This window comes from Scleropages formosus, chromosome 16, assembly GCF_900964775.1.
Source record: "Scleropages formosus chromosome 16, fSclFor1.1, whole genome shotgun sequence".
In the NCBI taxonomy this organism is placed as follows: domain Eukaryota; kingdom Metazoa; phylum Chordata; class Actinopteri; order Osteoglossiformes; family Osteoglossidae; genus Scleropages; species Scleropages formosus.
The window spans coordinates 16,044,154-16,064,088 of NC_041821.1; the positions used below are offsets into that span (position 1 = coordinate 16,044,154).

The 19,935-nt window shown below is 43.7% G+C and overlaps 1 protein-coding gene across 2 annotated transcripts; it reads left to right on the forward strand.

Annotated features, from left to right (window-relative positions):
- Positions 1 to 221: 221 nt before the first annotated feature.
- On the forward strand, positions 222 to 19,204 carry zfyve27 (zinc finger, FYVE domain containing 27). Of its 2 annotated transcripts, XM_018750666.2 has the most exons (14): positions 222 to 373; positions 1,257 to 1,488; positions 2,252 to 2,322; positions 2,749 to 2,935; positions 3,947 to 4,042; positions 4,377 to 4,489; positions 7,059 to 7,183; positions 8,819 to 8,890; positions 9,439 to 9,459; positions 10,144 to 10,164; positions 11,105 to 11,246; positions 16,374 to 16,420; positions 16,542 to 16,623; positions 17,433 to 19,204. In XM_018750666.2, the coding sequence occupies exons 2-14, from the start codon at positions 1,262 to 1,264 to the stop codon at positions 17,501 to 17,503; spliced, it is 1,275 nt and encodes a 424-aa protein (XP_018606182.1). In that variant the 5' UTR covers positions 222 to 373; positions 1,257 to 1,261; the 3' UTR covers positions 17,504 to 19,204. The 2 variants fall into 2 exon arrangements, with proteins under 2 accessions (XP_018606182.1, XP_018606183.1); XM_018750667.2 differs by lacking the exons at positions 9,439 to 9,459; positions 10,144 to 10,164.
- Positions 19,205 to 19,935: the final 731 nt, after the last annotated feature.

A 19,935-nucleotide genomic window follows, 5' to 3' on the forward strand; every position in this document is an offset into this window, starting at 1 on the left:
TAGTTCTTAAATCAGTTTACCCACAAAAATTAAACCATATAAGGGAAAACTTATTTAGTTTTAATGTGAACATGCAATTTTTTTTCATTAAATCTGTCTTGATAGTACAGTAAAAGCATAACAAAACACTAAATTATTGATATAACGTGTCAAATCGAGGCACTCTGGTATTGACTCGATCGCCTGGCTCCATCGTGTTTTCTTCGATCGATGATCGATAACTTCCTGCTTCCTGTTTCTCTGTGTCAGGGGGGCTGCAGTACAGCAGAAACATGGATAAATTAAAATAGTACATATGAAAACATGAAAACCAAAGTATTAACCTAAATAATTTTATGAAGAGAAAAGCGCGACGCTGAACGATACTAAGCAGGTAAATCTTTATAGAAACTGATGCTTTCTTTCTATCTACTATCCAGTATCCTGAAAGTTTTGGTTTGAAATGAAATAAATAGTGCTTGACTGTCACTTACATCATCATGTCTGCAGCTATGTCTCCTTCTCTTCTACGACGCTTTGGACAAAGCGTCTGCTAAATGAATAAATAAATGTAAACATGTACATGACACCCAGCCTGGCTGGTCCAAATTCTGCAGTGCAGATGAGAAATAATTAATAAACATCAACAAAAAAAAGCTGACTCACAATGAATGTACTAAATCTATTTTGTAAAGCTTTTCTTAAAAAAGCACGTAATAAAAAAAGAAAAATACGTCGTAGGAAAATTGCTGGATAAATGTTCCAGACCCAACGAACACACTGACTCAGTCTGAGTCCCATGATAAGGACGTTAGTTTTTGGTCGTCGACGACGTAGATCCGTGGGAAGTGCTTCAAATCAAAATGTGTGTTCATGAGATTAAGGATAACGATCATAACGTGGAAGTGCTTTCTCTCTGTCCATCCATCGCTATTAATTCTCCAGTAATCTCCACTGAAAGGTTATTACTATAATTTTTTGTTGTTCATATTATTGTTGTTTTTTTTTTGCTATTATTATAAGAGACATTTCAATTAAACAACATATCTGTAGCCAGTAGAAATAGATCATGTGACTTGGGATTCACACCATTCCTTTTATTTTTATGCATTTCAGATGAGACACACATGTAATCTTTATTTTGAATGTGTGGCTCTGTGTGAATGGGGCACCATTGGTTGGAGGAGACAAGCCTATCTGTACTGCCATCCAGCAAGTGTCCCGCTGAGCCCATTCCGGACAGGCCTCCCTAACCTGTTTTGTGCTCTCGCCCTCAGGCACAATGCAGACTGCAGCAGCTGTGGCCCAGGAAGGAGCTGTGAAGGCCGGGGAGCTCTGTGAGTCCATTCAGCTGCCTCCCAAAGACACCAGCACATCAGAAATGTCTGAGCTCAGCAGTCCCAAGGCCCTGACCTTTGACCTCTTGAACATGGTGATCTCCTTTAAGCGCATGGTGATCTTTCTGGAGCCAGTGAACGATATGCTAGAGCTGGTGAAGTTCCTCTTGGGGTGAGTGTACAATAGAACAATATTGCTAGTGATTTGGAAATCAGTGTCCCAACAGTTGCTACCCTTTTACAGTTACTAGTTTAACAAGTTTGATTTAATAATTTACATTACTTTTTTACATTTATTCAGTTAGCTGATGCCTGTCTCCAAAGCAGCTTCTAACGTTAAAGTGGTTACACAGATTTACCTATTTATAGAGCTCACTTTACTGGAGCAATTCAGGGTAGGTACCTTGTTCAAGGGTACCATAGCAAGAGGTGGGATTCAAGCCTGGGTCTTTCAAGTGGAAGGTGGCAACTGTACCCACTGCTCCACCTGTTGCCTTTCATTTATTTTATGTAATTAATTAATTTTTCCTTAATTCAGAAAACAACACATCAGTTTTAACAGAATGTCTATGACTGGTGGCAATAAGTTTAAATAACATACTTAAATGTACCTTATGATGAATGAATCTCAGCAGCTACCTATACTTACGAGCTCTTACAGAGTAAAGTGAGGTTATCAGCTGCCTTCTTTTCTAAACACAAATAAATCCAACAGCATATATGTGCTTGCAAACCACATGGGGAGCTGTACTGTCCGTGCACCTTGTTCTGTGTGTTTGTATAGTGTCTATATGTCTCTGTATCAGCTGCTGTATACAACTGAAGTTCAGTGCTATGTGCTGAGAGTCAATGTACCATGTTTGAAGTGATTTGCCTCAGTCCACTGATGCTGTTGTGGTGCCCACCCCCCCCCCCCACTTGCTCTTTGTCCCCAGATGGAAGATGCCAGTCTGCTCTCTGTTCTGCTGTATCGTTCTGAATGTCCTGTTCCTGACCCTGAGTGAAGGTGAGAAAAACGCAGTGTTGTGCATAGGAAAAGCTCCACACAACTCCAAGAAAAGCCCACAGAACTTACCCTGCACTGAAAAGTGCAGTGGGAGGTTTAGGGCAGTCAGAGCTACTTATCTCGAGTCACAGAGTGATAAGGAGCATTTGTGGTGGAAATCACTGACAGCTGAACAGTGATGAATGTTTTGTTTGTTTGTTGTTTTTGTTGTTTTTTTTATTTCTTAGGTAAAGCAATTTAGTACAAACTGCAGATTTTCAGTTTCTTGTTCTGTTTATTAGTAATAGTTTAAATTGTGGCAGAAGAATATTTATTTCCAAATAGAAAGAAAATTCATTAAATTCCTACAAAATTATAGAACAGTATTTTGGCTCTTCTCAGCCTTAATAATGAAGTATATTTAAGAAGTACATCTCTGTCTGTCAGTGGCCTGGTTCTGCTTTTTGCTGCTGGTCATATCCATGCCAGCAGTGTTGGGCTACCTTCAGGACCGCTCCCAGGTGGTGACTGGCGAGTCAGCTCTACAGAGGAAGCAACACCACACCGTACAGCGGCGCGACCTGCAGGCCGTCCACCTGACTAGGCAGGAGGCCATCGTGGAGGTGAAGGGCCTGTGAGTATCTACCTGAGGGCAAACAACTAGTGGAACCACCTGAAAAAGGGTGGGGAATGCCTTGAATGAGGTCTAAGGAAGAATTGAAGTCAAACACAGTAGGAACTTCAGTGTAAAGCAGTAGTTGGCATTCTGTACCAGAGACCAGCATATTATAATTATATTTAATGATTTAGTCAATGCTTTTCTCTGAACTCATCTATAATTCATAGTAAATACAAGGGTACCAACAACAAGGCTTTAGACAAAGGAATGTCAAAGCACACCTTGTTTGTCTAATGCCACCATGTCACTGGTTCTCATCATTCAAGTAGCTGTTTATAGAAATTACATTGAAATAGAAAATACCTAGATACTCATAGCAGATGGTGTTGAATTCATTTATGTAGGTATCAGGAGAGAAATGGTTCTGAAAGAGATGAGTTTGAGACCCTTCTTGAGTGCTGAGAAGGCTTCAGCAGTTCCGATGAAGAGAAGGAATTCATTCTACTACATTAGGTCCAAAACTGAAAATTAATGGCCTTTCGATGTTGGACCTGTTGTGAGCGTTACCATCAAGAGGTGAAGGCCAGAACTTTAACTGGGTTGTAGAGGGTAATGGGATCTTCTAGGTGTCAGGGTGGTAAGTTATAGGTTCAGATGTGGAAGGTGGAAGTTGCAGTGTGGGAGTTACAGGATATGGCCATCTGCTAATGCACTAAATAAATACAGTAATATATATGTATATTTTTCCAAAATATACAGCTCATGTTGAACCTTTTCCTCAAAGGTGCCCCTGTGAGGCTGATGCTGCCCTCATTTGAATTCCGTTTTTTTTTTTTTTTTGGCCACGGGCCTCTGTGAGATAGAATTGGTACACGTGATATGGGTTGCCCTTATCTGTGTTACATAACAGTAATCCAATGTGCCACTGAGCTGGAGAAATGGTGCCTGGTTGGGGTTTGAAGAGGGTGGTATCTACAGGTGTACACGTTGGCGCTGCTGTCCTCAATGTTGTTGATGGTTTTGCAGGTTGAAACAGCTGGATGACATCTTGTCCCAGGCCTGTCTCTCGGCAGAGGCTGTCTACAAAGTGCTCTACTGGGAGAATCACATGTCCTCGTCCTTGTAAGTGTTACTTGGGCAGGCAGTGCACCTTTACATGAACATGGAATTAGCATTTCATGAGCATATAGCCTGCATATAACTAACACATTAGATGCAGCTGGCATAAAATTGGCATGCAATTAACATGAAATTATCATACATGTCATTAGCATCTGGGTTTCACAAAATTCCTCAAAAATTCCTTGGTGCCCAGGAATGACCTGACATGTCTTTTAAAGGCCCCTGAGTGACTATCAGTGGCATCTGCTGCACTAATCTGATCTGTGTCTGCTGCCTAGGTTTAAAGCCCAGTACAGAATATGGTGTGTCTAGTTTAATGTGATGATCCTTGCAGGTTCTATGGCAGTTTGCTGACTGTGCTTTGCCTCTTGTACACCGCGCCTATGGGCTGGGTTCTAACCACACTCAACAGTGCCCTCTTCCTGTGGAACAAAGAGTTCTGCCGAGGTAACTACAATGGGATCTCTCAAGCTTTTGGACCTGTTTGTGAATTTGGAGCCTTGCAGCTTAGACAGAATTTGAATATCTTGTTTAGCTTTTAATCAATCCCTGAAAAGTCCTGTTTGATGTTATACAACATAAAAAAAAAAAATACTTACTTGAAGCAAGTAGAGTAAGGATTCTCCTGCTGAGACTGAGCCGAAAAAAGGTTTTTGGATATATTTCTGAAATTTCTAGGAAGTTGTCCAAGCCACACATCTAAACACGTGGTATCATTTAACAGCATAGAATGTCCTCTATAAGGCGTACTAGAACTCAGTCTTGTAGCATAGACACTTTGGAAGATTATTTTAAAAACATATGTCCTGTACAGTGGACGAAATATGAAAGGGGGGGTTTCATATGGGTAATACATGTAGAAGTGTTGCCTTCAGGTTTATGGCTAAATCCTCTCTGAAGTTCAGTACTTGACCGATTTGGTCAGTAGGGGTAACTTGAGGCTTTTAAACATTAAGAATTTTTTCATCTCCGAAGCTCAGAGCAGCATTTATGATGCACCAAACTCTGATATATGATCTCATTCAGCCAGCTCCTTGCAGCAGAGGAACAAAACCAGCCTTTTATGACTTTAGTTTCTTCATTTTTTGAGTTCCCAAGGTAATTTTTCATGTTTCTACAACACTTTTATATACCTGGAAGACCGTTTCAGATGTAAGACTCTTTAAAAGATTGATGTCAGGCCTATTTGTCCTGCTAAGTAGGCTGATCTGTCACATTTGTCTCAGAGGGAACGTGACCCTCAAGTATCCAGTTTTGCAATCCATCATGGATAAATCTATGTAAATGTTATCCAACCCACTCAGCGAGGCGGGGGGGAGGATTTGAGAATATTGAGAAAGGGAGCTAACGTTGCTGGTTTTTTTTTTTTTTAACCTTTGCAAAATACTGAGTTTCAAATTAGAAACATGCTCATCAAGAGTCATTGACAGAGGTCTAAACAAAACTGAAGTTTGCTCATAACTGCTGTTATTTCACATCATAACCCAACATTATTATTGTTATTACTAATAGTCTTTCAGTTGATGCTTTTATCCAGTGCAGCTTACAGTCTAAGGTTTGTACACTAAGTTGTTTACAGTGAATTTACCCATTTATACAGCAGAGTAATTTTTCCTTGATCAATTCAGGAAAAGTATCTTGACCAAGAGTACTACAGAAGGATTCAAGCCCACGTCCTTCAATTTTGTCAAATGTAATATGTTTTAGAATATGCTGCTGTTTGAATGGAAAATATTGCAGAAATGTAAAATGTTATTGCAAGATGTGCTGTGTATAATTAAAAACTGGCCCTGTGGTGATGAACACTTGTTGAGGTAGCAAGTTGGAAAATGATGTTCATGGTATGCTTTAGTATGAGACTAGTGAGGAGGAGCAGTGCTTTTGTTGTTTGTTATCACAAGTAGCTATAAACTCCACACCTTTCTGAGTAGCACCTGTTTCCAGACAGAGAAGACTCCGAAAGCGACATATCTTTCTTACAGTCAGGACCCTTCTTTCTCTTGTTTTCCCTATTTCTCAGACTTGCCCATCTCACGGAACTTGTTTGGCTGGCTGAACGACTAAAAGCAGCCATGTTTACCAGCAGAGGGAGACCCACAGCAGCCCATGAGCGGCATTAATCTAGCTGTAGAGTGGGGGCACTCCCAGTCTCTTGGGTCTTTGTAGTCCACCACATTTCTGTCTTTCTTATATACTGTATTTCCTCGAAGACCTGAACTTGTCCTAGTAGCCTCAGCTTCTCATTCCCAGTCTGATGATACTGTTGTTCTTTGTTTTCAGTGGGTGTGTTGCTTTTAAGGTTGAGGTGTTTGGAGGGTGTGCAGGGATGGAGTTCATTTAATGTCTGAGAAGGTTGATGCATAGCCATTTTGGCACGGCCAAAGTCGTTTTTCCTGTGGACTTTAATACTGAGTTCAGGCAGGGTTCAGTTCCACAGGCAGTGCTAATCCCCTGACCTTCACTAAAAGGCCTGTTTCCTGTTTTTTATTGATTAGAAGAAACAAACAGTGCTCCACCAGTGGAGCTGTTCTCTGAGTTCTTCAGTGATGTTGGCTTTTTGGGTTTTAAGGTTGATCAAAGCTTGTCTGCATCTAGAAATAGCACAAATATTTTTAAATGTCTGTATTAAAATAGTCTAGACACTGTAACCAAGAAAACATCTAGTGATGGCAAAATAAGAGGGAAAAACTGTCCTCTAGAGATTGTTAAAGTATCTGAGGAGAAAAGGAGTTTGTGAAATAGTGCTGTCAAGAATAAAGAGATTTGGGTTTTGTTGAAAGGGTGCCAGTGTCACCCAGAATTTGGACATGGGAGTGAGAACATCCTCAACTGGACTCACTGTGGAGTAAATCCTGGGGGAGGTGTGCAAAAAATAGTAAGCCTTATAATCCACTTTTATAAACAATAAAATAATAAATGTATAAGTGGGGGGGTAGAATGCAAGGGACTGTTTTGGTTGGTTCTGCAGATCCCTCCAGACTATATTTGATTCTTTGTCGTTTTGTGCCAACCACAGTCCTTCTGGAGAAGAGAGACCTGCTGTACCAGGGGCGCCCAATGCCTGCCGAGCAGGAGGCAGACACCTCAGTCCCAGAGCAGGTGGGCTTTGTGGACCAAACCCCCACGCCCAATAGTGCTGAGGTGAGTATCCCCGAGGGTTCCAGAGTTTGCAGAAGGGTCAGTGTTGGGATTGTGTCCATTTCTGTGCCTCTGCATAGAATTACCCAACACTTCATAGTAGGGCTACTGTCTCACAGGGCCTGAGTGGTGCGAGAGGATGTGGGTTCGATCCCTGCTTAGTCTGTGTGGACTTTGCATGTTCTCCTGGTGCCTGCGTGACTTCCCCCAGGTGCTCTGGTTTCCTCCCACAGTCCAAAGACATGCTGTTTAGGTTCACCCATAGTATGTGAATGACAGAGCGAGTGTGTTCCAGTGATGTATACTAGCAGAGCGAGCCACCTTGGTGAATAAGGTGTGGGCTGATAACACTACATAGTGTTCATTGGAAGTCTCTTTGGAGAAAACTGTCTGCTAAATAAAGTAATATAATATAATTCTTAAATATTTTGGTTTTGTTGCAGTTGAATGAATGAATGCATAAAAATAAAAATTAGCGCAGGCAGCTTAGTAGCAGTCGGGTAGCAAGAGATCAGTACCACCCTGACAGCCTGATGACTCATTAGAGGGTCTAATGGCTGTTGCAGAAATGACCTGGAAGTACCAAAATTTCAAGGCGTCAGTCTTTTTGCAGCTGTTCAGAACAGCAAAATTTGATTGCAGAGCTCCATTTGCTCACCTCTCAAATATTGAAATGTTTTTTTTTCATGTGATGATTTGCACCAACAGATTCCAGCAGCTTTTCTCTCTTTGTCTCTGTGCTGTAGCAGTTTAAGGTGTGTCCCAAACTCTGGACTGCCAAATCTCTGGTGACTGTTTGGTTATGGACTCAGGGTAGTCCTCCTGCCTCTTTAATAGGAGATTTCAGCTCCCAGAAGAAGCAGGCCGTAAAAGAAGGGTCTGATTTTTCCCTGTCGGGAACACACACAGTGTTGACCTCAAGAACCGAGTGAGACAAATAAGATCAACGCCAATCGCTTGTCCTCCAGCTGGAGTACTATGTTGGTGTGTCCTTACAGCTGTGGCCAGAGATGCAGACACCCCAAGGCGTAGATGTCATCCACGCTTTTTCTTATTTCCCTAGTTTGGTGACCCTTGCCAAACTCCTAAGGTTGCAGGCAAACGTCATCTTGTCAGTAATTTGCTGCTGAAATGGTATGAGAACTTTGAAAGATCAGGAACAAACTCTCAGCTCACATCCCCTCCCTCCACTTCCCCATGAGGCTCTGCCTCATTCCGTGATCTTGAATTCTTCACGTTTCATCTGAGCATTATTTTTCCAACATTGCATTTTGCTGTAGCACCCTGTCGTAAATCTCTGTTAGGGCTTGTTCATGAATCATCCTTGTTTGAATTGGCTCTCTTTAGCACGTTAATTTATGACTCCCGCTGCACTGTGTGAAATCAAAGATGTCGCCACTGGATTTTTCACTCATGGGGCCAAAATGTGAGCCTTGGTTTCCCTCTTCTCTCAGCTGTTGCCAGTGAGACTTCCTTCCAGCTTTTGATAAACTTCCTCCCAGTCTTCTGTCAGTACAGCATAGCATGTCATGTGATCTGTCAGACAGAGCCTTTAAGATAGGGTGTTGTTGAGAGGCACAAGAAGAGACCAAGGGCTGTGTCGACAGATGCCATGATGTACCATCTCCTGTCTTGCAGGACTTTTCTCCAGGCAGCGTCGAGGAGGCAGAGGAGGCAGAGCCCGATGATGAGTTCAAAGATGCAATAGAGGTGAGACCTCCTTGTACCTAATGTTTCTTTCATGTACATTCTGTCCTATCCCAGACCCACCTGTAACCAAACAATCCTCCTGAACTGGGCTGGTGGAACCAAGACCAGCACACTCACACCCCCTCACATCCAACAGATGTTTTTCTGTATTTCATGTCCAGGTTAACTTGCGAGCCAAAGCAACTTTCAGTATCACCCTGAACATCTGCTTACCAGAGCACAACCCACACAATCCGGAATTAAAGTGAACTGAAAGCTCATCTGCTCACTTGTGAAAGAGAAAGGTGTATAACTAGACCCAGGTGTAGAGTGATGAACCCAGGTGTAAAGAAATCCAGATTCTCAGCTTTAAGAGGGTTTAAATCTCTGAAATCATCCATCAATTTTCACTGTCACTGGTAATGTCACTGTGATAAGGAGGCGCCAATAGGAGAGGACAGTGGGACAGGAGTAGGACCAGGAGAGGACAGTGGGACTCAGTGAGACCAGGTCAACAGAGTTCTTCTAACTTCTGCTTTGCTGTTGTTTTTGCTGCCTCGCTCTTCAAGGAGTCCCAACTCATGTTGCAGGTAAGTAGCTGTCGCATGAACAAGAGTAACAGAAGGGAAAAAATCTGTACCCTGTAGAAATATGAGGCTCCTTGGCACAATCGTGCTGTCTCTTTGCAGCACTCAGGCGGAGGAGAAAGTAGGCAAGTGTGCGTTGGTACCCCTGATCACCACACACACACAGTGATACTGATGAATCTGTGTCTGGAGTTCTGCATCGGGTGTCTTTCCCTGTTTCATACTACTCCTCTGTGCAGAGAGTAGTGTAGAAAAGTTGAGGGTGGCAAGGGGGCTGGCTGAAACAGATGTAAATTTAAATCCCTTGAAGGGATCTGCATGCTCAAGCAAGATGCTTAATCTCGAGGTGTGTGTGTGTGTGTGTGTGTGTGTGTGTGTGTGTGTGTGTGTGTGTGTGTGTGTGTGAGAGAGAGAGAGAGAGAGATTCGGGTACGGATTTGTGTCTGCTAAGTGGATACTGATTACGGAGCAGGGTGTTGAGTGCCAATGTTGAGTTGAAAAAGCCACAGCATTGCAGAGACTGATATGTATGGTGTAGCACAAGTGCATGGTGATGCTGAGTGTGTATTAATTCCATCTCAACGCACACATGCACCAGTGCTTGACACGGGAAATACACAGGCTGTATTATCTTACAAACCAAATGTTGACTGTGTGTATTGCCTTTATTTTATCTTGCCTTCCCAGGAGACCCCGCTACCCTTGGTGGTAAGTCTCCTGTGTAGTAGGCTATTTTGTGTGTGTGTGTGTGTGTTCGTTTAGTGACTTTACAGTTGAGTGTTATTCCCTCACCTCTATTAACCCGCATGAAAGTGGCACAGAAATGTACCGTCCTATCCGATTGACACGTCCACAGTGAACTGCCAGCTTGCTTGCAAGAGGGATCCTCCATCTGGTCCTCTGAGAGGCAGATGGCAGCCTGCCTATTTGCACAGTGGTTATTTACAACCATTCAGTCAAGGTGATGCAGCTCGAGGGACCGGCAATGACTTTCCCAAACTCTTCCTGGGCTGCATTGGGATGCCGGGGTTAAGGGATTTTCAGTATACTCTGGGTCCACAGTGAGTCACTATTCTGCTTGTTTACACAAGTGAGAAACACTGAGCGGCTTGTTGGGCACTGGGTGGCCTGTGGGGTGTAACCCAGAACTCTGCGCCCTTTACACCCCTTTATCAGTAGGAGTGTTTGAGAGGTCTTCACTTAGCGATCCTCCTCCATCCTTTGTTCTTCAGTGCAGATCAACATGGAGAATGTGGTAGCAGCTGTTATGGCTTTCATTCATGCTTTGTAGTTAGTATCAATTTTTCAGACACTTTTCTCCAAGTTGACTTGTACTGTTAGATCTGTACATTAAGCTGCTTACAATGATTCAGTCATTTGTACAGCTGGGTGATTTTTACTTTATCAATTCAGGGTAGTTACCTTGATCAAGGGCACTGCAGCAGGAGGTGCTATTCATACCTGTGACCTTTGACTGCAAAGTGATGGCCCTAACCACGATGCTACCTGCTGCCCCATATGCACATGGCTCTGTGATAGCCTCTCCACACTAGTTTGCTTTATGGCCATTAAACGTACAGGACTGCTTGTCTAGCCAGTCTTGGTAATCAAGGGGATTGTGGTATTCTGTGTCTGTCACTGCTGCCAGGAAGAGGACGATGTGCCGTCGGGGGTCCCAGAGTACGACAGCATCTCAGACAACGGCCTCCTGAGCAGGAATGAGCCCATCCGAAGCAAGGTGTCCAAGCTGACGGAAAGGCTACGCAAGCGTTACCCAGCCAACAACATAGGTACGTGTAAGGGGTATCCCCATGCCCAGCCACACTCCATTGCCACGCCCACCGCGTCGCTTTTCTTCTGATCCAGCTGAGGTCACTCAAACGTGGTGCTTCCCAGCCCCTCATCCCACAGCTTAGCAACCAGCCCTCATGGCCACTCCTGTGCTGTAAACATGGACTTCACAAGGCTATACGTAAATGACTTCATTTGGACTGTTCGCAGGTGAGTTACTGTCAACCCCCCCCCCCAACTGTGAATCTTGGAAAAATCCCAGAAAAATTGAAAAACTTTCATCTTTACAACTGTCAACATCTGACTTGCCTGCATAGAACTTGATAACCTTTAGCTCTCTTTGTGAATCATGCTGCTCCAGACAGGCAGCCAACTTGAACTCCAGGAGGCTTTTATAACCCAGATATTTCAGCCTTCACCTCCTTGGCATGAGTTGTAAGGGCACTTGTGGAGGAAGAGTTCACTGTGGTTTTGTTCAGCATGGGGGATGGGTCAGTGGGCAGATTCCATTGGTTGGCCTCCCTCTCAGTCCTGGGTGGTAGCATATGCTTGGAAGCAACCCTGTCAACAGTGAGATCCTCCCTTTGGACTGCAGAGGAGTTGGGTATGATAAGGGGAAATGAAATAACTCTGGATAATGAGGCTCAGAAGGGAGGGACCTGAACTCATGTTCAGCAGGTAGCTGACGGTCCATTAAGTCCCAGAATTCTGTTTAGTGTGAGAAATGGAAATTTGCCATGGATGAAGGTGTCTGAAGTGTGCGAGAAGTTAGAAGGTGCTGCTCATTTTCACTATTCAAAAACTGCAGACTGGGTCAAGCAATGAAGGTTTTAGCTGTTAGTTGCGATCAGAGTGTCTGTTGCAGCCCCACGGTGGTCTAGCCTGGTGATGAACTTTCAAAGCAGTGACAGCAGGGGTTGCTGTTGCGCAGAGGAAAATGAGCATCCTTGAGCTATCCACTTTGGGCTCAATCCTGGCTTCAGCTGCATGGGTGAAAACCATTGCCATGCAGCCCATATTGACCACATCTGGCCAGTCCTTCAGTTACAGTTCAGCTAACCGTTGAAAGAAGCATCAGTGTCAGTGGTCTATGATTGCTTGTCTCTAAACGGCAATGATTCTAAGTGTCTGGATTTAGACAGATTGGTGACGTGGTCAGGAGTGCTGGTGACTACCTGTCCATACCAGCCCCCTGTACAACACAAACTTGTTATGGTTCAGTTCAATCTTAACTTCACTTTTTGTTCCAGTTGATGTTGCCTGTAAGAAATGTACAAAATGCTGCAGTTACTGAGAAGCTGGAAGGTTTTATGGGTGAGACCGTACTCTGTAACGCAGGCAAGCAATCTTGTGTTTTTCCTTTCCCACACATGTGAGGAGTGTGTATTGCGGTGGTGGAATGCAATCCGTGCGGAACGGTGCTGACAAGTGCACTCGACAGCAGAAAAATCCTTAGTGCTTCTTTTCACGCAGTTCCCAGTGGCGGTCCAAAAAGTGCAATCCAACCCTTTACCACGATGCTGGAATCAACACAGTGGGGTAAAGATGATGATGATGATGCTCACATTCACATGCAAGCCTTACCTTTTACTGCATCAAAGCAGGTGCAGGAGGCTCTTCCTGGCAGGAGATTATGCTACAGAGGTACAGCAGAACCACTTAAAGGGAAAACACTTAGGTTGGAGCTACTCTTGCTGCTCTTGTTCTTCCTAGTGGTTGGAAGGGAACTTACTGCATTGGGCCCCAAACCAATTTACTGTAAGTTGGGGGTTCGGACGTCATTTTCAAGAAGCATATCCTGTGGAGCCAGAAGGAGCGTTTTGCTTGGATGTGACTCTTCTGTAAGTTCACTCATTAGGTTGCCGGGCTGAGATGGCATCAATCTCCTGCAGAAGATTTATTGTTCGTTGTTAGACTGCCAGCAAAAATGCAGGTTTGTGAAGATTGATAAAACTGCCATAAAATCCCACTTTGGCTGCGTCCCTCTGAAAAAAAGCTGTTGGGAAATACCACGAGCAGCCCCATTCAACATCGGGAAATTAATTACTGTGGAAACAGCCCCATCACCATTTGGGAAATTAATTGCTGTGGAATCATAAATCTGAATGATTTTCACCAGTCCATTCAGTTTGCACCCTTTCTTTTGTGTTAAAAGGGGTTTGAAACTGAAAGCTTTTTTGTGTGAATCCTGTGTAAGGAGAGTTAACCCTCCAGGGGCTCCGACCCCTATCGACACTCAAATGTCCTAGGTGACCTGAACAAATAAATATAACGATATGCTATGTCCAGCTTATCCTTAATTACAGGTTATACCGTTTTTTTAAATAATTTCTAAATTAACAACCTGTTTTTTAATTAAAAAGTTGCTGTCACATATCTGAATTACAAAACCATTTAAAATGCTTGTTTTTAAAACTTTTTTGATAAAACAAAAGCCTCTCTCGACTCTCATAGAAAGTGTTCTCATGGGTGTTTATCTGTCCCAGTCCTCTAAGCTATGACCACATGAGGAATAAATGCGCCATAGATTTACTGCAAGATAACGTTATTTGTGTTATGTCCAAGAGTTCAGCAGCTCATACGCTCTAGAGCCCCAAACACCAGCGCACGCACACACGCTCACTTTCTCATACACAAAGCCATGGTTTAAGTGTGGTAGCATTACTCCATCATCTTGATGAAGTGCCTCATCCCTCCTGTTCCTCTCAAGCTCCAGCAAAACACAGTGGCTCGTTGAGCAGCGGAGTGCTAGTGAAAAAGTTGGTAACAGATGGTTCACGGTCTCTCAAAAAGAGAAAAGCAGACAAAATTGTCAAGATGTGAAAGGGGCTACCTTTTTTGGGTACCCAGCAGGCCAGGAAGGACAGAAAACTTGTTATATGGCCAAGTGCGGCTGGAGGACATGTACGTTTTTTTTTTTTTTTAAATGTAGCCTTCAATAGTGGAGAAAGGTTAAAGGGAGTAATTTGGGTATGAACAGGTAACATGAGAGAAGGCTGGATTGAGCAGGAAGTCTGCATTTCTGCTGCACCACAAACAATTTTATTTGCTCCTTTGTCTCCCTAGGCAGCGGTGAGCAACACAATGCAAGTGGCCATTGCATAAAAATGTGAAACCATGTCAGTTTAGAAGAACCAAATTATTATGCAATAAATATTTCTGAAAATTTTTGGAATTCTTGTATGAGTGTATGTCATTGAAAGGCTAGATGGATTGTAAGGTGTATTTATCTGAGGCACTAAAAAATACTTTTTTCCATTGCTTTTTATTTTTCATTTTTATTTCATTTACATGTATTCATTTAGCAGACACTTTTCTCCAAAGCTATGTACATCTCAGAAATACAATTTGTGCATTACATTATGAGAAAGAGAGAGACAGTTGCGGACGTGTGGTGTGTCACATGTTAGATATGTCATCTGTTCCGCAGCATCATAAGAAGATGTGTAAAAAATGCTATATGTCTGTAATAGAAAGTAAAACTATGTGCAACATGAAATCTAAGCAGTTTTTTTCCATGGGACGAAATGCCTTGGAAGTATTACTGATACTAATTTAAGAAATAATATAAAGAAAAAGTTCATATTTTGTATATAAGTTTTGCTTTGAATATTATTAGAGTTCTGAAATTTCTTTTGAATTTTTTTTTAAAAACCTAAATAATAGTGTGGCCATATCTGTTGTGCATGGGCTACAGAAATGACCTTTTGTAGCGTGTGGCACGGTGGCACAGTGAGTAGTGCTGCTGTCTCACAGCGCCTGGGTGGTGTGAGAGAACATGCGTTCGATCCCTGCTCAGTCTGTGTGGAGTTTGCATGTTCTCCCCATGTCTGTGTGGGTTTCCTCCAAGTGCTCTGGTTTCCTCCCACAGTCCAAAGACATGCTGTTCAGGTTCCTCCATAGGGTGTGAGTGATGCAGAGAGAGTGTGTTTCACTGATGTATGGATGAGTGAGCCATTGTAAGTAGTGTATCTAGCAGTGTAAGTCACCACGGTGAATAAGGTGTGTGGGCTGGTAACACTACATAGTATCCATTGTAAGTTGCTTTGGAGAAAAGTGCCTGCTAAATAAATAAATGTAGATGCAGTGCTGTGCTTCAGATAAGGCCCACAGCACTTCCATCTCTTCATTACATTTCCACATAATACTTTACTCATTTTTTGCATTGCCATTGTTTTGTAGTTGTGGAAAGGCAGTGATGAATTTGTTTTAATGGTAACTGTCACAGCCACATGGAACAGCAGGGAGGTGGGCCTTCTGATTTCAGAGACATCAGCCAGTAGGTATCAGTGGTCTGGAACTGGTAGATTCCTAGCCTACTTTCACACCTTAGAGCAGCCATCTCACCTGCCTGTTCCACTGGGAGGCTTTGTTTGCCTACCACCCTCTCGTCCCCTGGCCTTTCCTATGGGCCACCCCTCTCCGCTCTCTTGTCCCCGGACCTTCCTGTGTGGCCTGTCCGGCAGGCTGCCTGGCGCCCGCCACAGCACATTTCGAAACCATCAGGCCCAGAAACACTTCAGCTACTCTGATCGTCTGCCTGACAGAATATCAACAGCATTATGAGTAACCTCAGCTGCAAAGCTAGGCCAGGAATGTGCGACCGCCGCTGCGCTTGTGTCTAGCCAGCGGGGCCGCCCATTTCCAGCCACTTTGAGGCGATGTTAAAGGAGACCCTTTGCTGTTGTTCTGGAAAGGACCACCAGTCTGTCTTGTTTAACACATTTTTGGCAGGGATCTTGTTACTGTGCCATTGGCAGCTGAGAACTGGCTAATAACTTGAAATGCTCATTACCACATTCTTGGTCAATATCAGTTCAGGATGTGGTTTTATTGGGGTTTGTTATTGTTGTTGTTTTTATTTATTCAGCTCAGTGGTTCTCAAACATGTTCGGTGGTGACTGTGAATACAATCTTGTCTTGGCCAGATCACCCTGAATGCTGGTACCTGGGGTGCTAATGACTTGTTTTTAAATAATAAGTTACAAAATACAAAATGAATTGGCAACAGAATATAATAAACTCCAATTATGAAGCTTACCTGGAACGGTTAATGTATAAAATCAAACATTTTTTAATATTAATAAAAGCCTTTAATGAATGCTCCTCCTTTTTCTTCTCTGCAGGCAACTGCTCCAATTGCAGTGCTGTCTTCTCTGTGCTGAAGAAGAGGGTGAGTTCAGGATGTCGGCGGCTGTTCATGTTTGGGGCTGGGGACACAGACTTCTCCGCTTGACATGTTCTGGCCGCTGTAGACTAACAGCCAACTAACACCCATTTCTCTCCACTCCCAGAGGAACTGCAGCAGCTGTGGAAACAGCTTCTGCTCTCGCTGCTGCTCCCACAAGGTCCTCAAGTCGAGCATGGGTGCCACAGGTAGGTCACTCTGTGGTCTTTCAGCTTCTCTGCACAGGCCACTGGCTCACCATGTAGCTGTACAAGAGCTGAGCACTTTAGCTCCGGTGGCAAAATCCCAGCATTCCTCAACCATGTAGAGAACGCTAGCTCTGCTCATAGAGCGCCTCCACCTGATGTACTGCATTTGATGAATGGTAGCTCATTGTTTAACTCTGTATATCTGTGAGTTAAAAGGACAAACTGTGGTGCCTTTTGTAGTTAGATAGGCGAGCATGCATCACCTTTCAGATCTCGGACCTCTCTGTACTTGTGGCCTCCCCCATTATAGCACGACCACTGGTATCCATGGTTACCGAATAAAGCCCTCTTGCACAGGGACTAAACCCTAAACACAGGAGTTCTTGAAGATGACAGAGAAATTGGTAGTGCAGGTTCACTTTGAGCTGTACTGCAGTCTCAAGGACCATTTCCTATTAAATCAGTGAGGTAGTCTTGGACTACGATATAACTCTACATGTAACACCATTTCTGTAAAATGCTTGATCCCCAGGGTTCTCGTCCGATCGACACCGATTTTTCTCTCCCTGGATTGTTGTGAAATTTTTACAGCACTTTGCTTTACACATCTTTTGGAATGTTTGTTTAGTTTAGCCAACAAACCAACATTGTGGCTCTTGTGCTTCTGGCAGGTATTCAGAAAGGGAAATGTGGTATTCTGTTCCAGTGGATGTTAGCTTTGGGTCTAAGCTTAGGTTTTGCCTCAGATCTTACACACACACACACACACTCATACACGCCCTCTTTTTCCCCCTGTATCTTTCCTACAGCTCCCGAGGCCCAGAGGGAAACAGTGTTCGTGTGTGCCACATGCAACATGTTCCTCAGCAAGAAGGACTGAGAGATGGCTCTGCCCACCCTGTCTGCCCCATCGCCCACCTTTTCTGCCACCTGCCTCTTTCCTGGGGAGAACTGAACGTGATTGAATACTTATTCTCCTGGATGTCCCAGGCTACCAGTGGCCTCTCTCTCCCCAGGCCCCACTTTATTTGGAGACTTCAGCAAAGGCCTCTTTCACTGGAGAGCAGTTGCAGGATGGACCCTGTGTCATAGACTTCCACTTGCAGTTTCCACAGAGGAGCAGATTGCATTTGTACCCGCAGGAGGCAGGCCGGTCCATCATTACCGACTATGAAACTGTCCAAAGGGCTGCTGACGGCCACTGGATCCACCGTACAGGCCTTGCCTCGGTCATGCCCGTGGTACAGGATGTAGGAGGCTTCCGACTCAGTCTTTTCTTACACCCCAGTTATCATTATCCACTTACAGAGCTGAGGGTTAAATTAGTGTTCCTTCAGGATTCCAATGAATGTGTTAAATGGGGCCGTTTGGAGTTTGTTGGAAGACACATTTTCAGTCACACCATAAATTTGCCATCGTACGCTATTGTGTTCTTGTGTAAGGCCATTGCCCTTGTTTCAGCTTGCAGCCTCTTGGGTGGTGAAAAGGGTCTACAATGGATTGAGTGATTGCACACATGTAAAAAGGCTTGCGTTTACAGACGGTGAGGATCCAGAAACGGAGCTCTTTCAGCTGTGTCACATACCGCTATAGTCCTGTGGCATAGCGTTGCTGTGTCCTCTCATTTTCAGTCCCTTCGTTCCTCTAAGACTCATCGACTGATTCATCACTGGGTAAGCGGTTCATTTTTGTTCTCCAGAGCTTCTCCAGGTGATCGGAGAGCTCCACCCTTAACCGGACCTGGTTCATCTGATACTTTGGAGGGAAGTTCTCAGTTTTTAAGTCCATGATTTTTTTTTCTTCAGTTGAATTAGTTCTGTCATTCACCTTGTATTACTGTCTTGATCTTCACCACAAAAACCTAACTCTCCTCATACCTGGAGCTCAGCAGTTGACTGAAGTGCTCTTTTTAGTTTTAAGTGGTCCCCTCCCTTTGGCGTAATTTGGCAGACAGGGAACAAACTGGCTTCATCCTGCGCTGTTACCCCTAGGCCACTCTGAGTCCTGTCCAAACAAGAACTCATCGGAAACAGGCGTTACCATGCACAGCCCTCTATGCAAACTCTGGTTTCTTTTCTTTATATGTGTAATTGGCTAATCAAATTGCCCCAATCATCTTGTACTATAAATCTGCATAGTGACTGATGAAGCATGTGAGTCATAGCACGCGTGAAAGGACTCCTGTTCCCAATTAACGCACTTTACACAGACATTGATGGAATTTTATACTGACACAAAGAGGAATGTACATCATGCAGAGGATTAAAATGTTTCCTCCACAGTGTCCCCTTTACCCAGTCCGTAATATTCGTTTTGAGTGATACTGAGTGTGTTCCTCCTTTAAGAAGGCCACTGTCGTCCAAAAATGTAAGTCAGTCACTGGGTTATGCAGTTATTGTATTTTCCTGCAGTGTATGAGAATCCTGTACTGTAGACTTCTATACTTTGATGGTATTTAGTCTCATAATGTTATACATGGAATGTGTATTTGATCAGCTCAGTGTTCATCAGTGGACATGCTTGTTTTATTTCAGTGACTTGAATAAAATACTCACTGTAGTGTCATTGAACTTGTTCCTTCTATCGCTGGTTAGGTTTCTGTTTATTTTACATATAGTTTGTCAAAAAAGCCTCCACATTTATCTGAGTCTTACTTTTAAAAGTTGCATTTGGAGTGCAGTTTATCACTCATCCTGGCTCCAGCAAAGGGGGGCGCTCATGACCTGCAGTAGAGTTGACACAGCCAGCACAGAACAGGGATGTTTTTCAAAGCTAATGGCTGCTGACCCCGGACCACCTTCAGGCTTTATTAACTAAATCCCCGGACGGACGTTGATGTTGTCCGGGCCCCAGCAGAGCCCTTCCCTGCCCACCAACATAGCATTTTTATCTTGGAGTGAATTTAATTCTTCCATCCAGCTGAAGGGGCGATGTATGGGACTCGCTCTTCTGTGTCAAGCAAAAGTTGTGTCCCCTAGATACCTTCTGTTCCATCTAACCCTTGAGAGCAGCTCCAGAGGGTCGACCTAGTGCCACACCCAACAATAGGAATCACTCAATACAGCAGAAGTTTGGAAGACTAGGGTTTTTCGTAAGTCGCCTGGAAGCCCTCTGCCTGATTGGTGCCAAGTTGTTTCAGTTTGCGCCAGATCCCCATGTGGAATCATGCCAGATCTTTCTTTTTTACTCAGCTGCATCTAGTGATGCAGCACACTTTTCTTCCTCATAGATAGAAGTTGGCTTTTAGCTGTCCTACAACCATTGCTCTTCTTTTATGTTCCACTTGTCAGTTGGTATGGTTGTATGTATTTG